Source organism: Vombatus ursinus, unplaced genomic scaffold, assembly GCF_900497805.2.
Source record: "Vombatus ursinus unplaced genomic scaffold, bare-nosed wombat genome assembly UNPS02007612.1, whole genome shotgun sequence".
In the NCBI taxonomy this organism is placed as follows: domain Eukaryota; kingdom Metazoa; phylum Chordata; class Mammalia; order Diprotodontia; family Vombatidae; genus Vombatus; species Vombatus ursinus.
The window spans coordinates 5,850,645-5,876,939 of record NW_020947390.1 but is presented as its reverse complement, the minus strand read 5'-3'; the positions used below and the strand labels follow the sequence as shown (position 1 = coordinate 5,876,939).

The 26,295-nt window shown below is 39.0% G+C and overlaps 1 protein-coding gene across 3 annotated transcripts in view; it reads left to right on the top strand.

Annotated features, from left to right (window-relative positions):
- Positions 1-26,295, top strand: part of PDGFD (platelet derived growth factor D) — a 324,207-nt gene that overhangs the window by 207,941 nt on the left and 89,971 nt on the right. For 2 of the 3 annotated variants that reach the window (XM_027849567.1, XM_027849565.1), the window contains exons 2-3: positions 5,912-6,116; positions 9,009-9,189. In XM_027849567.1, the coding sequence (XP_027705368.1) occupies positions 5,912-6,116; positions 9,009-9,189 (386 nt within the window). The remainder of the gene's footprint in view (positions 1-5,911; positions 6,117-9,008; positions 9,190-26,295) is intronic. The other variant, XM_027849566.1, reaches the window with a different exon arrangement.

The following is a 26,295-nucleotide window of genomic DNA, read 5'->3' as shown; positions in this document are numbered from 1 at the left end:
TATTTTTGCTGAATTATATTTGCTTCATTGAATCCCCAGCTTATAGCTACTGGCTGGAGAAGAAGGATCAGAGAGAGGAAGGAGAGCTTGAGTTAAAGAGTGTGAATTTTTACATCTTACTTGTGCTGCAATCTCATGTGGAAGTTAATATGCTGTTCTCTTTTTTCTTTATTTAGTATTACTCTCCTGCTAAGAATAGTGGAGAGTTATATATCCAATGTAAACAGTGTTATTCGGGAGTTCAAGTGGATTGTGAATAGCAGAGACTGTCAAATTGCCTTTATAGAAGGAAGAATACCATTTAGTTATTCTGTGTATATGTGGCTTTGGGGAGTTGTCAGATTTTGTTTGTAAAGTAAAATAAAGCTCAAGTGCTGGATAAATCAGGGGACTTGTGAAAGGGTAAGCATTTTACCTCCAGTTTGGTTCACATCCAGTACAGATCTGTAGTAAACACTACCTTTTTTTCAGTGGTCCATTAAGGAAAGAATTAGAAGTCTTAACCTCAGTGCACAGGATGAAGTCACAACATAAAGATCAAAATGCCATTACATGTGGCATGTGAGTTAATAGCTTTTAAGGAGAAGTCAATGAAAGATAATGTAGGGAAAGAATAAGTCACCCTCTTCATTTTAGGCATCACTGAAATGGTTCTCAGTAGCTTCCAGTGACCTCCTAATTGCCAAACTCAATGACTTTTGTTTTATCCTTCTTCTCTTTGGTCTCTTTGCTCTATTTGTTTCTAGTTTTCTCTTGGCTTTCATGACACTCCACTATTCTGGTTCTTTGTGTCCTCTGTACCCCACTCGTTCTGTACCTCCTTCACTTGCTCCCCTGTACTTCTTCTTGCCCCCTAACTGTTGGTATACCAGTAAACTAAGGTACATATGCAAACCATTTTACTGTTACTTTTGCTAATAAAATAAAAACACTAATGTGTCATATCTTTGAATGCTAGCAATCATATTTTATTAAACAAATGCATGGAAACTTTAGTTTTTATTATCTATTAGACAATACAGATATTGACCCCTCTAGGAGAAAAATATCAGCATGAATTCCTGTAGGGTTCTAGTAAACATGTCTCATACTAGTACTTAGTGACAAGGTTACCTCTCTGTCCAGCCAGAAGCCATGTGTCTCCCTCCAAGGTGGTTGACTAGAAAGTTGGCAAATTTCAGTCAATCAGAATTGCCATTAAGTGGACATAGAGAATGCTTGATCCTCAAGAATGGGGGACATAGAAACTTACCTCAGTTGTGACCCAAGGTCAAGCTGAAGGCTAGCAGTCTCTAGTGGGTTTCTTAGAGCTCTAGTTACAGGAGTTAGCTGGTTACACCCAAATTCTGATTGGTAGCCAATGATATAATTTGTTTACCAATTAATTTGATTGATGCTTGATGGCATGAACAACTGATGAGTTTGTTAACAAGTTTTCCCATTGATGGTCTGACCTATCTGGGGTTTTCATGTTTACCAGATGTTTACATACATGTACATGGTTAGTATCCTATACCTTATATATGCTTACTTCAATGTTAATAAAGAAATAAGTTATGAAAAACAAACATTAAAACACTTCATCACAAATGATGGCCCAATACAAAATGAAGTCAGCTACATCAAAAAAACATATTCTTATTACATCTCCTGTGGCTCCACCATTGATCCCTGCCCCCTGTAGTCAGTCTTCAATGCCTGTTAACATTCATCAAAATATCTTTCATAACTAGCCATTTGTCACCTATTTACATTGCTCCTACCCTAACTCAGGCCATCACAATTGTCCCTAGATATAATAACTAAATTCTCTTCCTTCTGAGTCATCTTGAATATAACTGTCAAATGAGTTTTCCCCAAATATTTCTTTCATTATGTCTCTTTCCTGATCAAGAGCAATCAAGTAGATCCCTAGCTCCTACCACATCAAACTCTAACCTGTCTCTTTTAAAAAACCCTCCATCATGAAACTTCCTTCCCCCATTTCACCTGGACAGTAACTGTGATGTAGTAAAAGGCCAATAAACTGGGAGCATCAGAAGACTTAAATGCTCAGCCTGACTTTGTCACTAACAACTCTAATTTTGGGCCTAATTTTTTTATTAGTAAAATTATGATCTTAGATTAGACTTAGAAGGGACTTTAGAAGTTATCTGATCATCTAGGACTTTGAGTTTATCACTCACTATTCCAGAAGGCTCTCCATCTGTTGTAGTTAGGACAGTCTCATATTTCTTCCATAAATACCTAACAAATACCTCATTTCCATCTCTGTGCTTTTCCCCTTATTATTCTTCTTGCCTGGGATGTCTGTCATCTTCCCCCTGCTATCTGCCTAGATCTTATTCAGTCTTCAAGCAAACCTTTTTGTGTACAGAATTGAGGTGAGTGTAGTGTACATAGGTACCCCAAATCAACCTAATTACAACTCGCCTTAATTCCTATAGCACTTCTGTGTGTGAATTTGGCATTTAATTCTCTACTGCCTTTTTTGATGTTTGCTCTCACACCACCTGTACAAATATCTTCCCTTCATTAGATTGTAAGCTCTTTCTCTAGGGACGTGGACCATGCCATGCAGTTCTTCTGCAACTCCCAAAGCACCTTGAGCAATGATGAGTATATCAATACCCTGGACATTATCAAATCTAATCCTCATTTTGTAAATGAAACAAACGAACAAAAAAAAAACACACAGTACAAAGACCATTGACTTCAAACCCAAGTCTGCCATTTACTTCCTTTAGGACTTGAGCAAGTCACACCCCTCTGTCCTCAGTTTGCTTGTTTGTAAAATGAGGAGATAGGATTAGATTATTTCTAAAGTCCATTGAAGGCCAAAATATATGAATCCATGATCAAGAAACATTAAGTAACTTGTTCAAGATGATGCTGTTTCCTTGGTGGCAGAACACAGGCTGGAATACAGATTGCTTATGCCCTGGTCTGCCGTGTGGATAATCATCATAATCATAGTTAATATTTATATAGCACCTACTATGTGCCAGGCACCATACTAAGTGCTTTACAAATGTCCTTTCAGTTGATCCTCACAACAACCCTGGAAGGAAAGTGCTATTGGTATACCCATTTTACAGATGAGGAAATAAAAGCAAACAGAGGTGAAATGACTTGCCTGTGGTCACATAGCTAGTAAGTGCCCGAGGCTAGATTTGAACTCAAGCCTTCTTGACTCCAGACTCAATCCTATATCCACTGTGCCACCTAGCTGCCTCAACTTGGATAAGGTGCTCAACTTGGAAATCAGAACTACAAAGTTCAAATCCCATCTCTGCCACTAGCCCTATTACCCTGAGTAAGTTATTTAATCTCTTTTTTTCCTCATCTATAAAATGAGGATAATAATACCTAATGTATTTCCCTGTAAGTAAGGTGAGGTGCAAATGAGATAATGTGTGCAAAACACTCTGTACACTTGAAATGATATATAAATGTCAGTTATTATCAGCATCACCACCACCACCATCATAATCACTTTTATATATTCCACACATTATGATGGCTCAACTGGGTGACTGATTAGCTTGTGGCAAAGTTATCCTAAAAAACATCCATCAAAACTGTTGCCCAGTAGATGCTTACCCTTGAAACTCAAATGAACAACTGTCAGCGACTGTCCATCTGTTATTTTTAATAGTGAGGGAGGGAAAAGAAAAGGGCAAAAGGTCCCCTGGCATAAAATCTCCTCAACATGGTGAGCAAGAGAAAGCCCCTTTTGCCAAGATAGTGAAAGGTGTTAGGGTGGATTGCAGAACAAATGCTATTAGCCTGAGGTAGGGGGTATGTCATCACTTCGTTCAAAAATCATGATTCTTGAGCACCACTGTCTCTCTCCCACTGAGTCCAGATTGATAAATGAACTCTAACATATTAAGCAGTGAATTTTCCAAGAATGGGAAATTTCAGATAACTACACAGTTGAAGAGATGCTTTAAACTAAATTTACGCCCAGTGTCTAACTTTATTTTTTTTTATTCAGGGACATAGAGAGTGGGGTGTGGGAGAGACAAAATTGGTTTTACATTCAAGAACAGATTAAAGGAACCTGCCTTTCACAACCTATGCTGACAGAGAGGATCACCTATAGATACTTAAGCTTAATAGTTCATGATAATTAAGTCATTAGCATATGAGCTACTCTTTGTCCAGATTGTAATCAGAGTCAATCACAAGCATCATTGTTATTTGTGTTTTATCTTTCTGTAGCAGTTTCACCTTTACAAAGTATTTTATATACATTATCTCATCTAATACTTATCACAACCCAGTGAGGTATGTGTTATTATTATCCCCATTTTACAGATGACAAAGTTGAGGCTTAAAGAAATTAAATGACTTGCCAAAGGTCATACAACAAGTAAAAATCCGATCTGGGATTTGAACCCACACAAATTCGTTACATGTTAAATCTAAAAACTCCCTGCTGTTGTTCACTCATGTTTGACTCTCCATGATCCCATTTGAGGTTTTCTTGGCAAAGATACTGGAGTGGTTTGCCATATCCTTCTCCAGATCATTTTACAGATAGGTAATTGAAGCAAACAGGGCTGTGACTTGTTCAGTATCTTATAGCTAATAAATGTTTGAGGCCAGATTTGAATTCAGGAATATGTCCTCTCAGTTGATCCTCACAACAGCCCTGGAAGGAAAGTGCTATTGGTATACCCATTTTACAGATGAGGAAATAGAAGCAAGAAATGACTTGCCTGTGGTCACATAGCTAGTAAGTGTCTGAGGCTAGATTTGAACTCAAGTCTTCTTGACTCCAGACTCAACCCTCTATCCACTGTGCCACCTAGCTGCATGATGTTGTGAAAATGTCTAGCACCCTAGACATTTCCAAATCATTTTATAGATGAGGCAAAAGGAAGAAGAATGGTATAATGGAATGAGCAGTCTCTTCCCCTCTCCTTTCCTTTTCTTCCCTCCCCTTCTTTCTCTTCTCCTCTGTTTTCATCATCTCCCTTCTCTCCTCCTCTTTCCCTCCCCTCCTCTCCAATCCAGCACATTATCTCCTCTGCCAGTATAGGTATTCAGGGATTGGTCCTGAATGGTCACCTTACTGGGAAATTCAAAAATACCTGAGTCAAAAGCATGAAAGAATCTGGAGAATGAGAGGACAAGAGGCAAACTAATGGAATAAAAACAGCAGGGCGATGTCATCAGGAAAGACTCTCTTTGGCCTGTTTTTGCAGCCAAAAAGACTAGTCAAAGAAAACAGGGGTATAATGTAGTACAATATATTATGGTGGATGAGTAGTGTAGTGGCTAGAGCACTAGACTTAGTGTAAGAAGGCCTGAAGGCTCTGCCATTTAATAGTCACGTGATATTGGGGAAATTATTTCACTTGGGGCTAGTAATGCTTACATGACCTTTCAGAGTTGTCAGGGGCAATAGTTCTCTTTTAACTTTTAATTGCTTTGTGAGTGAATTATTAATGACTTTGGGGGTAAACTTTATCTAGCCTTAATTTTCAGTCACCATGAAATGCTCTAAAATCCTTTGGCTACTCATGGCACAGATGGCAATGTAAACAAATATCTGCCCATTTTTAAACTATGGAAAATATGGCAGGTGAATCATTTGGAATTATCGGAATATTTACAATACCTACCAGCAATGACCTTGGGGAGAGATAACTGATGTTCCTTCCCCTGTTATGAATGATGTTCCAGACGTCTAAATTAAAATGTGGTTGGAAATTAATGTTGGCTTTAGGAAGCAGAAGTGAGAGGTGGACTTTATTTCTTCAACCTCTAGCCTCTTCTTGAACTTGAACCTGTGTTTTGAAGAGATGTGAATGTATTCTGTATAAACTGCTGTTGTTATTGTTTGCTTTCCTATAATTGGAACATCATACTAATTTCTACAAGTTGTGATTACTAACAGCCGGCAATCACCTCACAGACTTGTATCGAAAAGAAGAGATAATCCAGGTGATGGGAAATGGCATCGTACAGAGTCCTCGATTCCCTAACAGCTACCCCAGGAATCTGCTACTCACATGGAGGCTACACTCCCAGGAAAAAACCAGGATACAACTGGCTTTTGATAATCAGTTTGGATTGGAGGAACCAGAAAATGATATATGCAGGTGAGTGGAAAATGCAGTACCAATCACTTTTGATTCTGAAATTAGGAAGCCCAAGAATCATGATTTATGTGTGGGAGACTATCTAGTCCAGAGGTGGGGAACCTGTGGCCTTGAGGCCATATGTGGCCTTCTGGATCCTTAAGGGCAGCCTTTTGACTGAATCCAAATTTTGCAGAAAAAATTCTTTTATTGGCCTTCTAGATCCTTAAGTGTCTCCTTTTGACTGAATCCAAATTTTACAGATTGTTTACAGATTTACAAATTGTCCTGTAAAATTTGGATTCGGTCAGAAGTAAGTGTCTTAGAGTAGATTTGAACTCGAGAAGGTGAGTCTTTCTTTGACTTCAGGCCTGGCACTCTGTCCACTGTACCACATTACCTGTCCATGGAAGATCTCACTTTCTAAATAAATAAAGATCTCACTTTCATAACTAATTTTGGTGTAGCATTCTATAACCAGCCATGAAATAGCTGTTTACCCCAAGACTCTGTCCTGAGTCATCTTCATTTTTCCTCTCTGTACTATATCACATGATGATCTCATATCTCCTTTGGATTTAATTATCATTTCTATGCAGATGATTCTTAGATTTATTTGTCCATCCCTAAAACCTCCAGTCATTTTTCAACATACCAAACTTGATGTCCTACAGATGTCTTTTTCACATGTTGTCTTCCACATTACAGAGTGAGTTCCTTGAGAGCAGAGACTGTTTTCCACCCTTTTCTGCATTCCCAGTACTTAGACCAATGTCTAGTACTAATAGGCGCTTAATAAATGTTTGCTGACCTACTGGCTGCTTTTTAATGGTTTCATGAAGTTTAAACTCCCAAGAACTAAACTGCAATCATGCAAAGTAATGGGATTCCCCCAGGGGAGTGAATGGTTTATGTCCCTGCTCCATTCCCCAACCCCAGAATTGCCATTGTAAGGTCCCAGACATGTATAAGGAGGAAGTTGGGAAAACCCCAACAGCTCATGTGCTTCTCAAATGATATGTTTTCACATGCTCATCCCTAGGTCAGCAGTAAGGATTGGGGAGTTGGGGGGGTGCTTTTTGTTGCCATGTCTGCTTGCCTTATTTTTTTCTTAGCATGTTGATTATAGAATGTTAGATTTAGATATAGAATGGTTGATTTTCTTTTATTGTTCGATCACAGTATCTTATTTTTTTTTAATTAGCATCTATAGGACTTGGGGAAGGGCTTTTTGGTGCTTTACTGCCCACACTTGTTCTGCATTACCAATGAACTACTGAACTACTAAACCATTTCAGCAGGTTTATTTTCCTTTGAATAATAAAAACTAGGTGTCTCAAATTTGACTCTCCTTTGTTGCATGTTTATTATACAGACAGCTTTGATTTTGTACCTCTTTTTCTGAGAATAACAGCAGTGATTATTACTTTCTGAGACCATGGAGGGTAATATATGCCAGGATGAAAAGAATAATGCCCACAAGAGCAGCCAGTTCATATTTACATAGAGAATAAATAGAGCCAACCTTGAGGTTTTTGTCTATCTTGCAGTAATTTTTTTCTTTATTATTTTTGAGGAGAAGAAACAAGAAGACAGGTAATGATCATGACCTCTCAGTAAGCCAAGGGATTTGTGGCTTTGATGTGGGTATTCACTGGAAGGATGCAGATCATGACCAATCTATACATGCATATCATATGTGATGCTTGTCCATCTTCCCACAAGCTGACCACAGAGGGTCCTCTCACTATGCTGGTGGCCTTCTTCAGGTTCTCCTGTTATCTCAAAGATACTAGTGTGGAACATGGGCTGTCCATCAGTTATATGTCACTTCTCCCTTAGGCCACCTATCTTCCTTTTTTTTTTCAATCATATACTTCTTTGATGACATTCATTATACCTTTCTTCAAGATCTATTTATATGAACTCTTCTCCTTTAAGCAACTATTAAAATAGTGATGTGGCAGGTGAAACTCAAATCATTATTGCTGGGCCAAATCCTATTCATGTTAATTGGTCTTTGGGGCTTGCAAAAGTTGGAAGGGCCTTTTATGCCAATCAGGTAAAATGGAAATGAATTACAATGGATTCCATTTATCCCTCCTCCTCATTCTGATCACAGTCTAAAAAGCCTCTAGTATCCACTTGCCAATTGGAGCAAGAGAGGAAGAAAGGTAAGGTGAAAGAAAGGTTAAAAGGAAAATGGCAGAAGACATTTACTCTCTTAAATACTAAAAAAATTTAAAAATATATATTTAAAAATTAAAATGGTGAGTACCCCTGCATTTTAATGGTAAGCACTGATCATGTTCAAACATAGCATGGAGATTGTGGTAATCATGTTAAGATGAATCTGCACTGGTGAAAGAAGTATCCAGCTATTTGGATTTTGTTTTTGTTTTTGAGAAGTAGAAGGGTAGTAAGAAAACCATATAATACAGAAAATGACTGAAAATCAATGTTTGGGGATAAGACCTAGAGGACACTTCCAGACCAGCTTTTTGACATACATGCCTAGGGTCCACAGGCAAATAGCTAGTCTCGGGGGGGGGAAACTGCAGCCTTGAGACCACATGTGGCTCTCGAGGTCCTCAAGTGTAGTCCTTTGACTGAATCCAAACTTCACAGAACAAATCCCAAAGGATTTGGGATTCAGTCAAAGGGCTGCCCTTGAGGGCCTTGAGGGCCACATGCAGCCTCAAGGCCACAGTTTCCCCACCCCTGAACTAGTGCCCATTTAGAGTTTACTATCAGTAACTGGATTATATTTAGAGTTCTCTTAAACATTTTTAGTTCCAAATGTTTAGTCCTAATATTTAAAGTCTATTTGTCTTCATTGCTCAGCACAGTTGGCAATTTCAAAACCGTATTTAATGTTTTTAAAAGAATGTATGCCCATTCACTTGCTCCTAGGTATGACTTTGTGGAGGTTGAAGATGTATCTGAAACCAGTACCGTTATAAGAGGACGGTGGTGTGGACAAAAGGAAGTCCCCCCAAGGATAACTTCAAGAACAAACCAAATAAAGATAACCTTCAAATCTGATGACTATTTTGTGGCTAAACCAGGATTCAAGATTTATTATTCTCTTGTGGTAAGTAGCCTTGGAAGCCTGTGGTTAAAAGCAGACAATGGTTTGTAAGTACAGACAATGGATACTATAATTAAATACAATGGGGCAAAGTTTGAATTAACTGGGAATCTCTACACACACACACACACACACACACACACACACTCTTTGGAGATGGTACAGTTTGTGTTTCCATGAAAATTTGCCTATATGGACATGAGTGTGTTTGTCTGAGTCCAGACAGTTTCTATCCAATCTGGGAGAGTCATTTAAAGCTACTCAAAATGAACCCAAGTCACTGAATTTTGAAATGAGGCCAATTTCCCTGATGGGCCGTGACACTCAACATATTAAAAAATGTCTAATCAGCATTAATGCTAGAAACCCACTGTTAGTGGGACAGGAACAGGTTACCATGATTTGGTTTCTGAAGAGCAATGAAGGATTTGCATTAGTACATCCCCATCCTCTGACCTGCTTCTGCCTGTACACATTTGCAAGACAGCTGACTGGCAAGAGACATGGAGTGTGTGGCCATGGGAGTTTTGAAAAAATGCCATAAAAAGGGAGTATACTCATGCCCTTAGCCTTGGACTTACTAGTTGAACTATACTCAAATGAGTAAATCATGTACAAGCTTACACAATATTCATTTCTGATGCTAACCCTGCTCTATAATCCTGATTTAGGAGAAGTGTGTTTGTAGTTAATTGTAGTCCCATTAAAAGTGCATTCCCTTTGATGCCTCTTGGCTTTGTATCATATTGGCAAGAATCTTAGCAATGGCAACAGTATTATAACAGATTTCACTGAAATATTATTATAAGCTTTATTTCAGTTCACAGAAATGTTCTTTGTTTCTGTATCCATAACTGAATCTGAGGCCCCAGTCCATGTGTCAGAAATGCCACATAACAGATTCAGCATCCTTGATATATACCTGTGAGTTTTAGATTTATGTCCTGTCACATAGTGATTAATGAAACAGAACTATTAATCTTGAAGACTTAGGATAACAGAAGGATGAAATATAGAGATAGTATGGAAATGAGGAGGTTGATGATGACTAAGTAATAATATAGCATTGCAAAGTTTGCCAACCACTTTACATAGATCATGTCATTTTATCCTTATAACAACACTGGGAGGTAGATACTTTTATTCTCCCCATTTTAGAGATGAGAAACTGAGTCTGAAAGAAGTTAAGTGCCCAGGGTCACATAGCCAGTAAATGTTTGAGGCAGGGTTCAAAGATATCTTCCTGAGTAGAAGTCCTACATTCTAGCCACTGCTCCCCCTAAAACACATACACACACACACACACACACACACACACACACACACACACCAACAACAACTATATATTACATTAGGTGATTTATTTTTAATAAACATTTTCTCCTTAAATGTCATCCTATTATAGATACACTGAATTTTACATTCATCGTACTGCACAGATACACAATGATTTCAGAAATTCTTTCTGTTGAATATTATAGCATTCTTTTCTACAACTGGAGTTCTTTTCTTTGGCTTTTTTTTTCTTTTCAAAAGGCAGATTTACAATAGCTTTTGTTATATTTCATTTCATTTCATGGCTTTTGTGTAATGGTGAGTTATTAAACAGTAAATGAATTCCACATCAGAACACAATGAAGGCAGAAAATAGCATGCAATGACACTGGCTCCAATTTTAATTTGAAAATAATCTATCAGGCATGATTTGCATGATTGCAAACTCATGCAACACTGCTTCCATTGAGATGAAGGTGTGAAGATTTTGTTTCTCCATTTTCTACCTTGTAATATTCACAAGTGACTCATCATTCTCAACTGTTTTTCCCTAGAGCAGACTTTCCCCAGAATGAGCATTTAGATGAAATGGAGACTCAAACACTTAGTGTAGATTTTTTTTTCTTTTTAAAACCCAAGGTTTGCAAGGTTCAAAACACAAGAATATCAAGCCCTTTGTTGTTTGAAGTATGGCTATCTCTGTAGTGTTTTGAATATAGCTAAAATGATTGGTTACTATATTAGCTAACTATAATCTTAAATAACATCTTGTTGATAGGTTGAAGAAGAAAAAGCTCCTTTCTCAGAGGGCAGTGTAGTTTGTGGTGTGGGGAGAATGAGATGATGTTGGGTGTTTATGCTATAACGACAATACTGACTCGCCCAGCTTTGAGCTAGAGATTGAATAGCTCCCATGATCATAGAAATGAAGGCATGTGGGAGCATACTTTAGTCCCAGATGCAAATCTGAACAGTGCTTGTGGTAATGATAAAGGTTCAATCTACTCCATTTTATATTCTACTATCTACTAAATGATCTAAATTCTCTGAGACCTATTAATTTCTTGGCTGCCATCCTTCTCTTCCGTACCATCTGGTACCTGATATGACCTTCTACTACCAAAATATGGTACTAAAATGTCATGGTGGCAATTGCTGGCAGCACCTGTTTCAGTTGTGCCTGACTCTTCGTGACCCCATTTGGGGTTTTCTTGGCAAAGATATTGGAGTAGTTTGACATTTCCTTCTCTAGCTCATTTTATAGATAAGGAAACTGAGGCAAACAGGGCTAAGTGACTTGCCCAGAGTCACACAACTAGTAAGTGTCTGGGTTCAGATTTGAACTCAGGTCTTCCTGACTCCAGGCCGAACACTCTATTCACTGCATCCCTTAGCTGCCCTCTTGTCCTCTCAGGTAAGTGTGGAAAAGATATCAGCATAACTACTGAGAAGTCTGTTTTCCATTTCAACTTCTCGTGCAATGGATATGGTAATAATATATTCTTGAACAAGGCATTGTGAGTATTGATAAATTTATATTTATAATTTTCTCTTAAGGAATACTTCAGTGACTTCATGGTGTGTATTATAGGGGGTGATAGCTGTTCACAACCAGAAAGAGCCTGTGTGATGGTTCGAAAAAGTCTAATCAGGATAGCATGGACAACCAGTGGATGAGTGAATCATATGAGTGAATCATGCTGTCGGACCTCTCTTTCCCAATGCCCTGAATGTTAATACCCTAATGGTTTTCTTAGTCCACATGGACTTTCCCAGTAACTTTATACAGGGTTATATGAGATTGCAATGTCTGGTTGTGTCTTGACATTGAATGTGTTTGTATGTTATGCAGGTAGCTTGAAAACTGAGTTCATTGTGCATTTTTAGCTGATCAGAAAGAGAATATTACAGAGTATTCCTAAGCATAAGAGTAACAAGCTCAATACAAAATGTCAGATGATCAAGAAAAATATTTAAAACTTTTGAATATTTTAGTACTCTTAACATGAATACATCTGATTTTCTGAAGATTCTTACTATTTTAGTCTAATTAATTAAGCTTCATGGTAAATATCTGCTGCATGTAGAGCCAAAGAATTACCCATTCTCCCCATCTTGCTTTTTTGCTCTTCCTTATTTCAGCTCCTTTGCAGAAGATTAAAACACTACTCCTCAAATTGGTGCAAAACACCAATTTAAAACAGCTTGTATTGTCTATAGGGATATCAAAAAGAACTTAATATTTGATGGAGAAGTCCTCCTCTCACATTTTCTTTTGGGTTAAAGAAAGATCTTATTTATGGTAATCTTAACTGAGAGCTTAATTAATAAAAATAGATTATCATGTCCATAGATACTTAGAGACCAAATTTGACTTGCTGGAGTACAGAGGGAATTCATTATAGGGTCCCTTCTTATTAAATATCAAGGCTCTCCTAATCTCTAATCCATCTTCCATATAGCTGCCAAATAGATATTCTTTATTTTTTTTTAAGGCAGTTGGGGTTAAGTGACTTGCCCAGGGTCACACAGCTAGTAAGTGTCTAGTGTTTGGTCTGAGGCTGGATTTGAACTCAGGTCCTTCTGACTTCAGGGCTGGAGCTCTGTCCACTGCGCCACCTAGCGGCCCCCTCCAGATGGATATTCTTAAAGCATGCTTCTGACTGTCACATCCCTCCTTAATAAACTCTATTTCTTTCCTATTACCTCTAAAACCAAATAAAATGGTGGGCATTCACTTTGCTTAACTATGCATATGTGTTAACAGAGTTGTGTTTTTCTTTCTTTTTCAAAGGGAGGGGTTGGTGGGAGGGAGAGAAAATATTTGCCTCAGTTTCCTCAACTGTAAATGGAGATGATAACAGTACCTACCTCTCAGGGTTACTATGATGTTCAAATATTATAATATATGTAAAGTACTTACCACGGTGCCTGGCATGTACTAGGCACTAAATAAGTATTTATTCCTTTTTCAACCTTGTTATACATTGTTTCCCTACACATGCTCTCACAGAGGACAAACAATCTACTCTTTCTGTGCATTTGGACAGGCTATACCTATATCTGGAATTTACTCCCACCTCACTCCTATCTCTTAGAATCCCTGATTTTCTTCAAAGTCCAATTCAAACGTCATCTTCCACATGAAGGCCATTGCTGTTTGCCCCAGCTGCTGGTGCCTTCCCCCTTTCCCAATACATTTGTATTTATTTTGTATGTAACTGCTATCTACTTGTTTTGTTTGTTCTTATATGTGTATTTGTTGTATATGAGAGGCAGTCTGAGAGACACACAGCCTGGAAAAAATCAGTAAGATAGCTGTTGGAAGAGGTAGGTTCAAATCCCACCTTTGATACTTACTGGCTATTTGACTCTGGTCTGGTCGGCCCCTTTCTAAGGAAACTTTCTAAGACTACATGTCACATAGAATGTGATGTATTATTTGCATTAGGAAAAGTTTGTCACCTTGAGCTCCCTTCGTGAGTGAAGTCATCAGCTCTGGCTTTAAAAAAAAATCATAAACATTGTTTCTCCCTATAGAATGTGAACTTTATGAGGGTAGGGTCTGTTTTATTTTTATCTCAAGGGTCTAGCACAGTTCCTGGACCACAGTAGGTGTTCAATAAATTATTGTTGATTGAATAATTAGGACAACAGATGCCATTCTTATTTAAAAATACCAAAAATTTTGTACTTTCTATGTAGGAATATGAAATTGCTTGCAAATATGACCTTGAGAGTTTGTTTCTCAAATACCACTTTCTTTAGGCTACTATAGAAATCACTCCACTGCATTTTAGAGGCCAGCAACTTGAAAATACTTGTTATTTTCAGGTAACTGCTTTAAGATGTAAGCAGCATTTTCATCGTTAGGCTTCTTGTTGCGAGAATAATCTAAAAGAGATCATTGTATGGCTGTTGAAAGTTCTAAAAATGATGCCTTTAAAGATTATCCATTTAGAAGCCTTTCTAGACTATTTTGGCAGCATTCTTTCAATCTTACTCCTCAAAGAGCAAAACAAGGCAGAGGTTTATCAGACTTATTGGCTAATTGTGTATCTCCATTTAAACCAGCTGAATTAACTTCAAATGATGCTGTTGAGATTGCCATTGAGATTAAAACTCTACATGAGTCATGGTATAGCATTGCAAGCAGTGATAAAGCAGAGAAGATGAGTTTAACAAGATAAAATTCTTAATTATCACCACTCTCTGCAGATTCTAATTTTCCTCTCCTAAAAACTTACCCATTAGCCTATCCAAACTAAAATCAACAACAGCAACAACAAATGTAAAGCAGACATTGAATCTCAGTTCTTCAAACTGAATTCCTTGAATAAAACTGGAGAGCAAGGAATCTGTGCCTGATGCTCTGTAGTGTCACCCCCCCACCCCACCCCCACCCAATGTAACCCCTTCTTCACTGACACAAAGGCACACTGTGCAAACTCGTGCAATCCCTACATGTGTGCTGGGCCTGTTTGCCCCTTTCCATTCTGTTCTTTCCTGTGCCAGGGAGCTCCGGGAGAGCTTGATTGACTCACCTTGGCTGGAGGGGGTACTAGGAGTCAATGGAATTATATTAGAATGTGAAGTCCTTGAGAGCAATGGCTGTTTTGTTTTTTGCACTTTCTGGGCCTTACACTTCCATAGGCACTTAATAAATTAATAAATGCTTGCTAAATTCTAGGGAAAAGGAGGATGGAACAGCAGAAGGTATCTTCGTGGCAGATGGCAGAAGATTTGGGTTCTAGTGCTGACTCCACCGTGCTGTGTGGAGTTGTGTGTCTTGGACAAGTCACAACCTTTCAGTCTCAGATTTCTCCTCTATAATATGAGACTGAAGGCCTTTGATCTAGATTGATGGGAGGACTCAATGAGATAATAATACACATAAATTGATTTGTAACTGCAAAGTGCAATATAAATAGATATCACTAATTCTGTTACTACTGCTATTAATATTAATGGTGATTGATTTCCCCCCAGCAGAGGAAGGGACTAAGAACAAAGACTTTCCTTCCTCCTTCTAGGTTGTGCTGAACACTTAATAGCTCATTGTTATGCATTTTAGGATTAGTAAAGTGTTTTACACACATTTCATTTGATGCTCACAACAACCTATGAGTTAGGTGCTCTTATGTTCCTTATTTTGTAGTTGAGGAAACTGAGGCTCACTGAGGTTCTGTGACTTGCCTAGGGCTGCATTACTGTTAAGTATCTGAAGCTGAACTATGACCCAATCTGCCACCAAATCCAATGCTATGCATGCAGTACTATTATACTGGCTACCTTTCGTGTGGTCAATTTGGGGGTAGGGAATGTCTCTCTCTTGCCATTGTAACCCAAGCAACTAGCAAAGTGCCTAGCGCATAGCAGATGTTTAATATGAGCTTGGAACCCCAGGTCCCTGTTACCTCCAGGATCAAATACAAAGTCTTCTGATTTGTATTTAAAGCCTTTCATATCATGGCCCCACCTTGGTCTACTTGCCAATCTTCCTGCAGGATCCTCCACTTTCCTACTCTGTGACTTTGTACTGGCTGTCCACCACACCAGAAATTCCCTGCTCCCATCCCCTTCCCTTCCTCAGACTCTACCTTCTTTGAAGACTCAGCTGAAACCCCACCTTTTATGGGAGGCCCTTTTCCATCCTGCCCCATTCCTTAGTAACTGCTTAATAAGTTATTGCTGACAGTCTGAAAAAATGAACGGTATGATTTAAAGACTTTGGAAATCCTCTCCTCCCCCAAAATAGTGCTTTTCTCCCACAGGCCCTAAAGTTCTACCAATTAGAGAGTCATATATGATGATAAAAAGAAAAATAATCTAAGAGAAATAGGGGAAGAGAAAGTACTAGTCATTTATATAACAGTGCTTTGCTAAAAATAGTTGAGGTCTACTGTACTAAGGAAATTAGTGGGGAGAGAATGAGGAATAAAAGGAAATTTTGAAGTACAGAGTAATTTTAGAAAAGGCAGATCTGGATCCTTAAGGTGCAAAAAGTTGACCAGCATAAGGTGGAAATGGGCGTGGGAGGCTCTGAGATGAAAGATTAGGGCACAGAAAGGGACATGGGCAGGGAACAGAGACAAGAGCACTTGACTTATTTTGAAATTTTGCTTTTACCCAAGCCCTGTACACTTTGCTACAGTGTGTACCCAGGTTAAGTGGAGGTGTTAACTGTTATTATGCCCCTGTCCTCCCTTGTTCCTCTCCCCACAGTCAGCTCCCTGCCAAGTTTTCCTTTTCTACTTGCATTTTCTACCTTCATTAACCGATGCTTTGAGGACGACAAATGGCAGGAGAGGAGGTAGAACAGATCGTTCTACCAATTATAAATTGTTAAGCATCTGGCTGGGGCCCAGGAGGGGATGCTTCCTCTAGTATAACTCCACATCAGTCCCAACTTGGGGATGGCTTTTTGTGTCCCTTTGTTTTTCAACTGTAAGCCTCTTGTACCCTTCACTGAGAATACAAAAAGCAAGATTCTTCTCTTCAACCACACTACAATGCAGAAGCACTTACACAGATGCCAAATTAGGAGAACCAAAAGATTTTAGACCTTAGGGATTATCTAATTCATTCTCCTCTGTGTTCAAGTGAGGCAACCAAGTCTTGCCCAAGATCACCTAGTTTGTGGCAGACACAAAAAGGGCACTCAGGCCTGCTGACTCTTAACACTGCTCTCTACTAGTCAACACTGTCTCTCCATATTGTCTACTGTTGAATTTAGCCTTTGAAGCTGTTAGAAATGTTTTCTTCTATGTTCTTGTGTCCCTTTTCTACACAAGCAGGTGTTTGAAATAATTATTCACAGTTCCAATTATTTTTATTCATAAACTTCATGCTCAAATACATGTAGAGATGATGTTCAGTTTGCCTGGGTAAGCACATTTCCAGCTTTGAAAGATATTTTGTTTAATAACACATTGGATAGTCTAATATTTTGTTTATCTAGCACTTAATTATATTGCCAAGTTACAAGTAAAATCTGATGAGTGAAAAACAAGAATGTTTAGTAATTTCAGAGAGTTATGCCATATAATAATTATTGGCCTTTTTTCTTTTTTAGTTCTGGGATAGTCTTCATGATTTGGGGGGGAGAGGTGAAGGACAGTCTGGAAAAAGAGTGGAAAATGTTATCCAATCACATCATAAAATAACTTAACTTATCTTATTTATATTAGCTTATAAGTTGTCTTACCTTATCTTAACAGTTAGCTAATAAATTATCTAATAATACCACTGCCAGCCAAAATAAAGCATCTACTAGTTATCGAGCATAAGGGCTCAAAGAACTCACCAGACATTCTCTGATTAAGCCCCTGAAGGTCCTTCAAAAAAAAACACATGGAGATGTATGTAAAGAATGTTGGGGTGTAAAGGAGGCAGTCCTAAAATTCTGGCTGTCACCAAAGGAGCTGTTAATGGTTATGTTGACCTGCTGGCTCACAAATGCAGATAGACAAGGAAAATTTGGAAAGGAGTCTGCTGGTGGGGAGGGAGACCAGAGAAGACTGAGGCAGGGGAGAGACACAAGAAAGGGCAGACATAGCAACAGTTAAATAATACCTGAGCAGACAAAGTAGAACTATTCCCACTTTCATTCTAGAATAGTGCACCAAGAAAAATTTCAAAGCAGGCCAACGACTCTTGTATCTGGTACCTCTCCATTTCCCATTCTGTGCCCTTCCCCTAAGTCTTGGAGTTTCCCTTCCCTCCCCCACTTCCTCATGCTGGCCCACATTTTACCCCTTATGCATTCAACCCTACCTGGAGGACATACTAGCAGGTCCCTAGCCTCCATTCGTATTCACTCATCCTCAGTCCTTCACTCTCTTTCATCCCTCATGTTCAATCAGTTGCCATCTTGCCCATTCTCTTTCTACTATACCTCTCCCATCTGTTCCCTTCTCTTCATTCACCTGATCGCCACCCTCCTTTTCCAGTCCATATTCTGAGCTGCTGCCCGTGCAGTATTTATAAAGTACAAGTCTGAGCATGCCACTCTCCTGACCACCAAGCTCAGGGGGCTTCCTGTTGCTATTGAAAGCCAATACAAATCCCTCTGTTTGGCATTTAAAGTCCTCTACACTTTGGCCCCAGCCTACCTCCCAGACTTATTGCACATACGCTGCAGTTTATCCAAACTGACCTTCTTGCCTTTCTTCACACAGAACCATCCATCTCCTATGTCTGCCTTTGGCCAGGCCTTTCTCTCTGCCAGGAAAAGTGCTTCTTCCTCACTTTCCTGTCCTATAATCTCTGGGCCTCCTTCAAAAGCCCAACTCAAGTGTTACGTGTTACATGAGGCCTTTCCTGATCTCCCTTCTACCCCTCTCCCACCTTTACTGGCAGCTATTGTCACACCTCCAAAACTTACCTCATTTACTTTAAAACAAAAACAGAACTCTGAGGCAAGTGCTGGACAGTACCTTCTATCCTCATGGAAAAAAAAACAAAACAAAACAAAAAGTGAAAAAAGAAATGAAAACCATCCCAAACATTGAACTTAGAAGACCTAGGGCGTGGAACAGGCCCTGCCACTTAATAGCTGTGTGACCTTGGGCAAGTTACTTTACCTCTCTGGGTTTCAGTGTCCTCAGAAGGAAAGTGAGAGCATTAGATTCGGAAATGTCTTAATTCCCTTCTGGGTCCAACATTACTTTAGCTTTAACTTCTGAGAAATAGTAATTAATAGATAATCAGCCAGCAGGAATGTTGAGGGCTTACTATGTACTCAATACTGTACGATAAAAAGTTTTTAAAATTGTGCCTGAAAACTGATGAGGCAAAATTATAGTTTTATATACAAGAGGACCTGTACTGTCTTGAGGTTATATACCAGAGCCCACCCAAAGACAACCTCCCATCACCCTATACCTGTTGTTACTGCAGCCATGTTGCTTTGGCCCCCAGCTATCTCTGCTGGACTATAAAAGGCAGCCCAGTGCTAGGTGAGCTGTGAATCTGATTTACAGCTGAAGGCATTCAGATGATCAGTGGTACCCTTGCTGCTATTTCAAAAGCTATTGTGGAGAGGGTTGCTGTGACAAATTCAGGGCCCACTTGATCCCAAGGATTCCACATTTTTGTGCTTGTCCAACTGTGACCAAGCAGTGTCTCATTATTTAAGCTTTCTGTCCTTCCACAGAGTTCTGGTGGCCAAGATGTGCTCAGAATAACAAAAACAATTAAAACTGTAACAGTGGACATGCATATGGTACCTTAAAGTTCGCAAAGCACCTGAGTCTCACAACAATCCCATGAGGTAGCTACTACAGGTGTTTTCCTCTCCATTTTACATATGAGGAAACTGAGATGCAGAGAGATGAAGTGAATGGTCCATGGCCAAACAATGTCAGAGGCAAAGAAAAGTCTGATAGGTAAGTGTAGAATAAACATATTTTAATTTAAAAAAATAACTATGATAGATTGATAGGCAGATATTTCATTCATTAAGTGATTACTATATGCTAGGCACTGTACTAAATACAGAATACAAGTACAAGTCAATAAGTAAAACAGTACCTGCCCTCAAGGAGATTACATTCCAATGGGGGCAGACTACACATTAAAGGGAACTCTGAGGCACTTGCCTCAGAGTTTGTTTTTGTTTTAAAGTAAATGAGGTAAGTTTTGGAGGTGTGGCAATAGCTGCCAGTAAAGGTGGGAGAGGGGTAGAAGGGAGATCAGGAAAGGCCTCATGTAACAAGTAATACTTGAGTTGGGCTTTTGAAGGAGGCCCAGAGATTATAGGACAGGAAAGTGAGGAAGAAGCACTTTTCCTGGCAGAGAGAAAGGCCTGGCCAAAGGCAGACATAGGAGATGGATGATTCTGTGTGAAGAAAGGCAAGAAGGTCAGTTTGGATAAATTGCAGCGTATGTGCAATAAGTCTGGGAGGTAGGCTGGGGCCAAAGTGTAGAGGACTTTAAATGCCAAACAGAGGGATTTGTATTGGCTTTCAATAGCAACAGGAAGCCCCCTGAGCTTGGTGGTCAGGAGAGTGGCATGCTCAGACCTGTACTTTATAAAAAGTCAGGGGTACACACAAGTTGTTGTACAGTCGTTTCAGTCATGTCTGACTCTTTGTGACCCCATTTGCTTTTTTTGTTTTGTTTTGGTGTTTTTTGTTTTGTTTTTTTTGTTTGTTTTGTTTTTGTGGCAAAGATACTGGAGTGGTTCTCCATTTCTTTCTCCAGCTCATTTTACAGGTGAGAAAACTGAGATAAGCAGGGTTAAGTGACTTGCCCAGGGTCACACACCTAGTAAGTCCGAGGCTAGATTTGAACTCAAGAATATAAGTCTTCCTGACTTCGAGTCTGGTATTCTATCTACTGTGCCACATAGCCATCTGAAGAGAGAAAAGAAAAGTAGTCAGAGACTGAGCTGGGTTGAAGAGTGAGCATATTTGGCATGGGTACTTCTTCAAACAAAGTTTCTGGAGAGGAACTCACCAATCAGAGAAGGAGGCCTCTGGAGTGGATTGTTTTGAGTGTGAGAAAGACTCTGGGAAGGAGGAAATATATAGGTAGAGGTTTGGGGAGAGGAGACTGTCCCAGAGAATCACAGAATCTCAGAGTTTAGAAGGGCTTAATCCTTTATCTTGTCCCATCCATACCTCAATCATTATTTAATCTGACTGTAGTTCTAAGTGGTTGTCCAGCTTTTGTCATATGACCTCCCTTGAAAGAGAAACCACTGCAAATTTGTTTCTCTTACAACTTCTACCCCTTTTTTCCCTCTGAAACAAAGGAAAATAACTCTGATGTCTCTACAATGTAACAGCCTTTTCAAATTCTGGGAAACAATTAAAGAAAATTATCACCTCCCTCTGGGAGCCCCCATTCCTGTGTCTCCCCCTCCCCAACACATACACACATCAAAGACTAGAAACTGAAACTTACATTCTGTCCATTAGGGAAAACTTTCTAAAACTATACCAAGCCCTCCCTTGAAAATGAATTCAGTGGGCAAAAAGATCTTGGCACTTGTTATATTTTCCCATTTTAAACACTAAATCAAATTTGTAGATGAATGTGACTCTCACTTTAGTGGTCAGAAATCTAGTCCATATCTACAATAGTTCTCAGAAACACTGTTCACCTAACTTTCCTTTTACTTGGAAAGGAGCAAGGTCTCTGAAGTGTATATATAGTCAACAAGCATTCATTAAGTAATTGTGTTGCAGGACTTTGCAAGCCTGGGTTCCATGAGAGCTCAGAGAGAATGCCATCATGAAGTCTGTAAGACCAGGGGCCAAAAAGTGAGTAGCCAAACTGAAAAGAAAAATGAATTATTAACACACTGAGGAAGACTGCTCTGGGCAATAGTATCTTCAACTTCTTAGGTTAAAGATTTTTGTTTTGTTTTGGATTTTTTTTGGGGGGTGAGGGGTATTATTTTGTTTTGTTTTAATGTATTTTAGATTTGCTTAGGGTGCACAGCCAATCAGCAGCATAAGGAAATGGAGGGTAGAGGGTAAGATAGGGGAATATGAAAACTTGAAGTTACAGGAATTGATCTTCCTATAGGAATATCATTTTCTCTATAATTAGTAATCTTTAAGATGGTAGAGGCCTCCATTAAGATAGAACCAGTCTGGCTCCTTCTGTTGGTGATAGTAAAGGGTGGGGGATAAAATATAGCCTGCGGGTTTATATTGATATAACCCCATACCTCTGTTTCTTTGAGCTTTGAGTTTTTTGTTTTTGTTTTTGTTCTTAAATCTGGGAAGATGTTTTCCCAAAACTCACAGTACTCACATCTGTTCTATTCTTCCACATTTACTATGTTCCAGGCACTGTACTAAGCACAGGAAATACAAAGAAAGGCAAAAACAGCCCCTGCCCCCAAGGAGCACACATTCTAATGGGGAGACAACATATAAATAATTAGGTGCCTGCAAGATATAGTCAATGAGGGGCAGCTTGGTGGCGCAGTGGATAGAGCACCGGCCCTGGATTCAGGAGGACCTGAGTTCAAATCCAGCTTCAGACATGTAACACTTACTAGCTGTGTAACCCTAGGCAAGTCACTTAACCCCATTGCCTAACCAAAAAAAAAAAAAAAGTATATAGTCAATGAAGAGCATGACTGCCCTGCCTGATGTTTGGCATCTTACTGTTGTTTTATGGTAATATTTTTTAAAATAGCTATTTTTGGTGGTAGTGAAGGGGGTGGTTCTAAAACCCTCCCTAATTTTGTTTTCTTTCTACAACTCAGTATCTCCATAAAAACTTGAATACTTAGTAGGAGCTGATTAAATTTAGTAGTGAGAGTAAGGGATAATCTAGATAAGGCTGTAGTTTATTGTTAAAGTATTACAAATGGTACTATAAATTGCTAACTAGGGATCATCTCTAGAAAGAGAACTATAATTATAAAGGCAGTGCTTTACACTTAAAAATTTAAATCTTCACCTAATTTTGATTTAATGGTATAATTAGCTAGAACAAACAACTCTAATCAGTTCCATTTGCCTTTTTTCAAAAGGCATCCCTTGTGCAGATATGTGTGTTGTGTATCACTATTAAAATAAAAGTATTATTGCCATAGCCAGCCTTTGACAAAATTGTGAAGTAGGAAGAATTATCTTTGGATCTTGCCCATTTCCCATCCCTGCATTTTTCTCTCTCCTTTGCCCATAGATATAGGATCATCATTCTTTTGCCTCCTTACCACCCTGACCAAACCTACTCTTAAAAGCTTTATTCACATTAAAATGTAAACATTTGAAATTGGGAGTTATAGTGAAAAGAGTGCTGAATTTAGAGTCAAAACACCTAGATTGGAATACCAGCTCTGCGTTGAATTATCTAGAATTAGCTAGGTGTTTCAGAGAAGAGAAGACTTGGCCTATAGTCAGGAAGACCTGAGTGTGACCCTGGCAAAATCACTTAACCTCTCTCTGCTTCCATTTCCTCAACAGTAGAATGGGGATAATAATAGCACCTGCCTGTTATGGGGCTCCAAAGAGATAATATTTGTAAAGCTCTTAGCATACTGCCTGGTACATAGTAGGTGCTTAATAAATGCTTGTTTTTTTTCCTCCCTGTGAGACCTTAAGCAATTAACTTAATGTCACTGGGCAGTTTCCTCATCTGTTAAATGGGGGGGGCACTTTTATTCAGTGACTTCTAAAGTTCATTCTAGCTCTCAATTTAAATTCACAATCCTATGACTGATAATTCAAAATGTGATTACTCATGCCACCATTAAGAGAATATTTAATGTTAATATTTTAACAAGTATTAAAGAATTAATACTCTAAATGGAGCTATTGATGCAGGAGATGGGATACCTTATCCCTCCCTATTCTGTAGCCAATCATTATAATTTGTATCCAGTTTGAGCTAAGGAGACCTTCCTCTAATTATGGGGAATTAGGCTTTCTCTGCTAACATTCCTTGGCTAGCTAATAAAACCCTACTATTTCCCCCAAAGTGAGGAATATAAAATGGTACTCAGTGTACGAACTGCAAACACGAGTCAGGTATGAGACAAGATACTACACATATTACTACAAAGAAAGATAAACATAGGAAGAATCATCATGCATGTTAATATAATGATTTACACTAGATTCCTTAATTTAACTTAGAAATGTACTTACAATGGATTAGGAGGCTAATTTTGTAGGCCTTATAGTATATACCACAGTTTTTTCAATATTGTGATTTAGACATTTCACATTTCACCTTGGCACATTTCACTTCTGGTACTTGTCTGCTCCTAAAATGGGCCATGCCTGAAGTGGCAAAATCCATATACTGTTGCTGCCTGACTTCTGACCTCAGAACTTTCAAGTGCACAAAGTCACTTATTTACAGTAAAAAAATATGAAATAGACAACCAGTTTACATCCTCAGAACCAGTTGCACTAGGTGCAAAATCAACATGACACCAAAAGTCTTTCTCCATTATTCACTGGAGCCATATCTTGCAACTTTCAATGTCACATTGGAGAGAGTGCCAACCTGGAATTACCTCGAATTTTAAAAGGGCCACAGAGTCATTAGCTTCTTAAGTTCAGTAACCAATTAGGGGGCTCTTCCATCATGAATAGTGCAAGATCCCTTGGCAGTGAGCTTGAAAAAAGCCCATATTTAGATGGAAGCATGCCCCTAGAGCTATCACATGGTCCAAGTCAGCAAAGAATATCTACTCATGCTCGGTACAGATTCATGTAATGATACCAAACAGATGAAGCTCTGCCAGTGACATTTTGGATATCAAATGGCCAAGAATTTAGGGAGGTCATGGAATTTACTTCTGCTCCTGAAGTCATATCAGTAAGTCCATTTAGCACGAGTGGTAAGGCTTACTCTGGTTATTTCAAATCAAAACTTAATTACACACACAGAGGGTCATTGTTGGGGGAAGCTCTGTATTCTGATGAACAGGACAAACTGAAAACCAGGGACACTCTCTTAAGGGTAGTGGCAACTATCACCAATCTTCTAGGCCTGGGGCTACTGTCTTTAGCTCTAGGCTGCTCCAGCCCTCATTGAAACAAAACAAACTCTGCTTTGCTTACCTAAACAGCATATGACATCTGACCTCAGGTCACTAGCACCTTCACCCCAACACCAAAGTTTTATGATACAAGGAATAGGCACCATTTCTGGTAGACCTGGATTTAAATTCTGCCTCATAGGCTTATCACCTGTGTGACTTTAGGCAAGTCACTTATAACCTCCCTAGGTCTCCTTTTTCTTATCTGTAAAATGAGAGCAGTATTGGGCTAGATGATTTCTGAGGTTCCTTTCATTTCTACGTCTGTCTTAAGTTCATAATTCATTCCTATATTACTCAGTCACCTAGACTAACAAAAGACTGACAATACATAATAGGATTATTTTGCTAAAATCGGCGGGGGGGGGGGAGTAGTCAACCAGGAATTTAGAGTTAGAGATTCCATTTCTTGCTCCACTTCTGGTTCTCCTTGAATTTCCAGTTGTTTTACCTGCAATATAGGACTAATAACTCACTGGAAGTATTGAGCCACTCATTATCTCTGTTTTGAACAGTTTGGTCTTGGTCTCAAATCAATTAAATAAATATTTGTTAAGCATAGATTATAAACACCTTGAGAACAGACTCATTTTTTTTTGGTCTTTTAGTCCACAGTCTCTGGCACATAGTAGGTGCTTAATAAATGCTTATTGATTGTTTAATAGGTTTTAAGACTTTGTGCATGTAGTCTCAACACAGAGAAGGGATTTGGTAACCATGAGTATATATTGCTAACAAAAGTTATCTTAGCAACGAGGCCTCCCACAAAAGAAAATGTGAGGACAGGATTTTGCTTAATGAGATTGAAGAGGTCTAGAGGTTTTAGGGTGCTGGGAAACCCCAAGATTGTGACTGAATGAATTCAACTCAAATCTTCTTCCAGCCAGAGAAAAAGTTTATTAGAGATAAAACATATAGGCCAGACTCTTAAGGAACCTGAAGATTAGTAACGCCCCATAGGGACAAGCGAGCATGAGACAGTCTCAGCCTTTTGGGCATGAGAAAGTCTCAGCATTTGAATGGGGGCCAGGGTGGATCTTATATACACTAAAGTAACTTTGGGTGGCCAGAGGAAGGGGGGGTGGGTGGTTAGGAAAAGGGTCTAGGTGAGAATTACGTTTGGAAGGTCTGAGAGATTGAATAAACAATGAGAATAGATAATGAAAGGAACTGGAAGGAGGAAGTTTGAAAGGATCAGAAAGTGGGGTTAGGGCTTTCAAAGGGAGATAAAAAGAGTAGGTAAGGAACCTAAAAGTTTAAGGGTTTTCTGGGACCTGTAGACAAAGGAGAGACAGATTCTTTTTAGGGCTAGG